This window comes from Saprolegnia parasitica (assembly GCF_000151545.1).
Source record: "Saprolegnia parasitica CBS 223.65 unplaced genomic scaffold supercont2.765, whole genome shotgun sequence".
In the NCBI taxonomy this organism is placed as follows: Eukaryota; Oomycota; class Saprolegniomycetes; order Saprolegniales; family Saprolegniaceae; genus Saprolegnia; species Saprolegnia parasitica.
In genome coordinates, this window is record NW_012157159.1 from 1 (window position 1) to 3396 (window position 3396).

The 3396-nt window shown below is 58.6% G+C and overlaps 2 protein-coding genes across 2 annotated transcripts; one reads left to right on the forward strand and one right to left on the reverse strand.

The window, feature by feature from the left end:
• Positions 1–8: 8 nt before the first annotated feature.
• SPRG_17769 (hypothetical protein) lies at positions 9–292 on the reverse strand (the record flags this gene model as incomplete). Its single annotated transcript, XM_012357162.1, has 2 exons — positions 9–58; positions 115–292. Coding segments are annotated over 2 exons (228 nt in total), but the record flags the coding sequence as incomplete, so codon positions are not given.
• Positions 293–1845: 1553 nt separating this feature from the next.
• On the forward strand, positions 1846–3371 carry SPRG_17770 (hypothetical protein; the record flags this gene model as incomplete). The annotated part of the gene is made up of 2 exons (XM_012357163.1): positions 1846–2638; positions 2689–3371. Coding segments are annotated over 2 exons (1476 nt in total), but the record flags the coding sequence as incomplete, so codon positions are not given.
• Between the last annotated feature and the right edge of the window lie 25 nt (positions 3372–3396).

Consider the following 3396-nt stretch of genomic DNA (forward strand, 5'->3'; position numbering starts at 1 on the left):
AGCCCAACGTAGAGGCAGAACTTGACCATGAGGTAGATGAGGCCGACAATCATGAGCTCTAGTATACGTGGCCCATGAAGGCATGTGCTACATAGTACATATGTGCATGTGTACCTTGGGTCGTCTTGTGCAGCATCTCGGCGTATTTGCGATGGCGCTTGAACGCGTGCTCGAGCGAGTGCAGGAACGCGTCGAGCACAATGACAAAGACGACGAGGCAAGCGACGTAGAGGAGGACGTCGCTCGTCTCGAGCGTCGCTGTCGGCGCCGCCAGGACCCGGTCGTCGGTCATGTGCCAAAATGCAACTGCTGCACCACCGGTGGTTGCCTTTCTGTGCTATCCGGATTTCCGGATGAACTCGTAACTGCTTGCGGTGGGATCTTGTGTGATTACTGCCCCAAGCCGAATTGAGGTATTCTTGGATGCCCTTCTTGGAATTCGCTCGCAAACACTGAACCCTTGTCGGTGAGAGCAGTTGCGTCATGCGTCGCCCTATTAATACAACGAATCGCTACGCTAGATGGAGCGTCACCCGCACTCGAGTGACCCATGCGTGCGAGAGCGTGCTTGTTTACACCCGCACGGTATTCCTCACGAGGCATACAGCAGGGGGAAGTACGAGTACACTGTACCAGGAAAGCGCAGCTGTTGTGGCAAGAAGGGTGGTTGTGTCGATGTGTTCGAGTTGACACTCGAGCTGGGTTCGCGACTCCCGCTGGGTCACTCCCTTTCGGACGGTGGCCAAGCCAGACCCAGCAAACAAACCAGTACTCCCTTGACATCAAGGAGCGCTTGAGCGAACGCGGTTCGTTACCAACAAAACGACGGAAGCCGAGCGTAGCGGAGGTGCGAGCGATGGGCTGCCTCGATGACTTGACTGCCGGTGTGTGCGACTGCTGCTCCGTGTGTAGGAGGCGACGCGTGCGAAACCTCGCGCTACATGACGTTGACTCGTGCGTGCATGAGAGGCTGGGCAGGCTGCGGAGCCTTCTCCGAAGTACTTGTTGGATGCAGGTGCACGTTTCGAAATCTCTGGAATCTGAATGTGAAAATTATGAAAAAATGATAGATTCACGGGTCCTTGAAGCGTGGAATGTGACGGCGAAGTCATTCTCCCTTTGCATGACCCTCGACGATCATTTCCTCCTTGACAACAAACGCGCAACGGTGCGACCAAAGGAGTTGACAGCACTTCACAGCGACTGATTCGTCGATCCCAGAACGACACGTGGGGTCAACGATGGAATCTGTTGTTCTCGTCCTCTGGATACAACGTCCCGAAATGGGCCCTCGACGCTGAAACGGGCGAAACGCTCGCGTGGTTAGGGTCCACCCTGCACCACAACAAACTGTCCAACGCTAGGTTTCGTTCCATGTAGGGGCAGTCAGCAAACATTCGCCGCAGTCTCTAGCGGTAACCACCCGAAGCTTCTCGCTGATATAGAGCTTTATGAGACCGCGTACTATTACTAATGCATGCGTGTATTGGCCGTCGGCGCTCGGAGCTGCGTCGATGCTGAACAAGCTTCAATGGAGTAAAGACGACGACGATCAGGCTGGGCCTCGCGACATACCAAGGAAGCCCACGGCAGCCATGTCCAGCACAACTCTCTCGACCCATACGCACGGCATGAGGCAACTTTGGTGGGCTTCACGTTCTCTTCCCAGAACTCGACCACGAGCTGCCAGCACCGAGACAGTGTTTGACAAACCCGATTCAAAACAGTGTTTCAAACACTGTTTTTCTTGGTTTGCATGGTATCCGATGTGGGAGGTACCATCGAGTTTGAGAGACCCATTGTTTGGTCGGAGTTGGCTTTGAGCTACCGAGCCGCAGCAGCAGCATGGCCGCCCGCAAGTCGCTGCTCATCCCGGTCCACAAGAGCGATGAGATCGTCGAGATGTTCTCGGACGAGCTGCCGGAAGACGCCAACGACATCATGGAGATCCTCCGCGCCGAGATCGCGCCGCTGGAGGTCTGGCTCAACTTTGCCGTCGAGTACTACCTGCAGGGCAAGGTCGCCCAGTTCGAGCAGATCTTTGACCAGGCCACCATGTCGGACGCCGACGAGATCTACCACGACGAGGCTGCGCGCATGAGCCGACTCAAGATCCTCAACGCATGGGCGTGCCACCACATCAACACGATGTGGAAGGAGGACGATGACCGGAAGCGCGAGGTGCCATCGCAGAAGGCGGCCGCGCTCTTCCAGAAGGCCGACCGCATCGATCCGCAGTGCATCACGACGCTGACAGGCAAAGCGCTCATGTTTATGGCCAAAGGCGAGGACGAGCGCGCCGAGCGTTTCCTCCGGACCGTTCTCCAGGTGCAACCCGAGAACCTCTCGGCGATCCTCGCGACCGCGCTCCTCCAAGTGCGCAAGCGCAAGTTTACCGAAGCGAAGAAGCTCTACTACGACGCGATCGCGCTGCACCCGCAGTCACCCCAAGCTGCGCGCATGCGCATGGCGTTTGCGTACTGTTGTTACCAGATGGGCTGCGTCGACAAGGCGCGCGCGGTCATGAAGTACGCGGCCAAGCTCGACGATAGCTACGTCGATGCGATGATGGCCAACGCGATCTGGCAGCTCGCGACGCTCAGCCCAAGCGAGCGCGCGCGCAACATGCAGAACGAAGGTTGCCCGCCCTTTTCGACTACTCCAACGACTCATACTGTCATCCTCTAGGCTCGCGCTTCATGACGATGGTGCACCACGCGCACGCGCTCGACAAGACGCACCCGTCCGTCTTGAACCACTTGGCCAACCACTACTTCTTGCAGTGGTCGCCGCTGCCAGGCACGGCGGCGGTCGAGCGCGGGTCGTCGACCGTGGTCACGTCGCACGATCTCTCGACTGACTTGGCGCCCGGGCATCTCATTAGCCTCGGGAGCAAGTTCTTTTGCTACGTCGTCGCCATCGACGCGGCGAAAAACACGCTCGAGATCGACGTGCCGTACAGCGGCCGCACGCGCAGCGGCATCAGCGTCAGCCGCAAGATGTACGACCAGATGTTTGCGCTCGCGGCCAACGCGTACCACAACACGCTGACGAAAGAGCTTCGCGCCGAGAGCTGCTACCTCATGGGCCGCGGCCGCCACGCCGAAGGCAAGTACGCGGACGCGTATGGGTACTACTTCAAGGCGAGTCAGCTCATGCCGACGCTGGCGTCACCGTGGCTGGGCCTCGCCCAAATGTACTACCAGCAAAACCAGCTCGACAAGGCGACCGCGTACCTCGAGAAGACGCTCAAGGCGTACCCGGACAACACGGACGTCCTCCTCTTCCTCGCGCACGTCTACAGCAAGACAACGCAAGACGGACGCGATTGCGCACTACCGCCGCGTGGCCGGACGATTGACCCGGGCAACGTCAACGCGCTCATTGGCGTCGCCG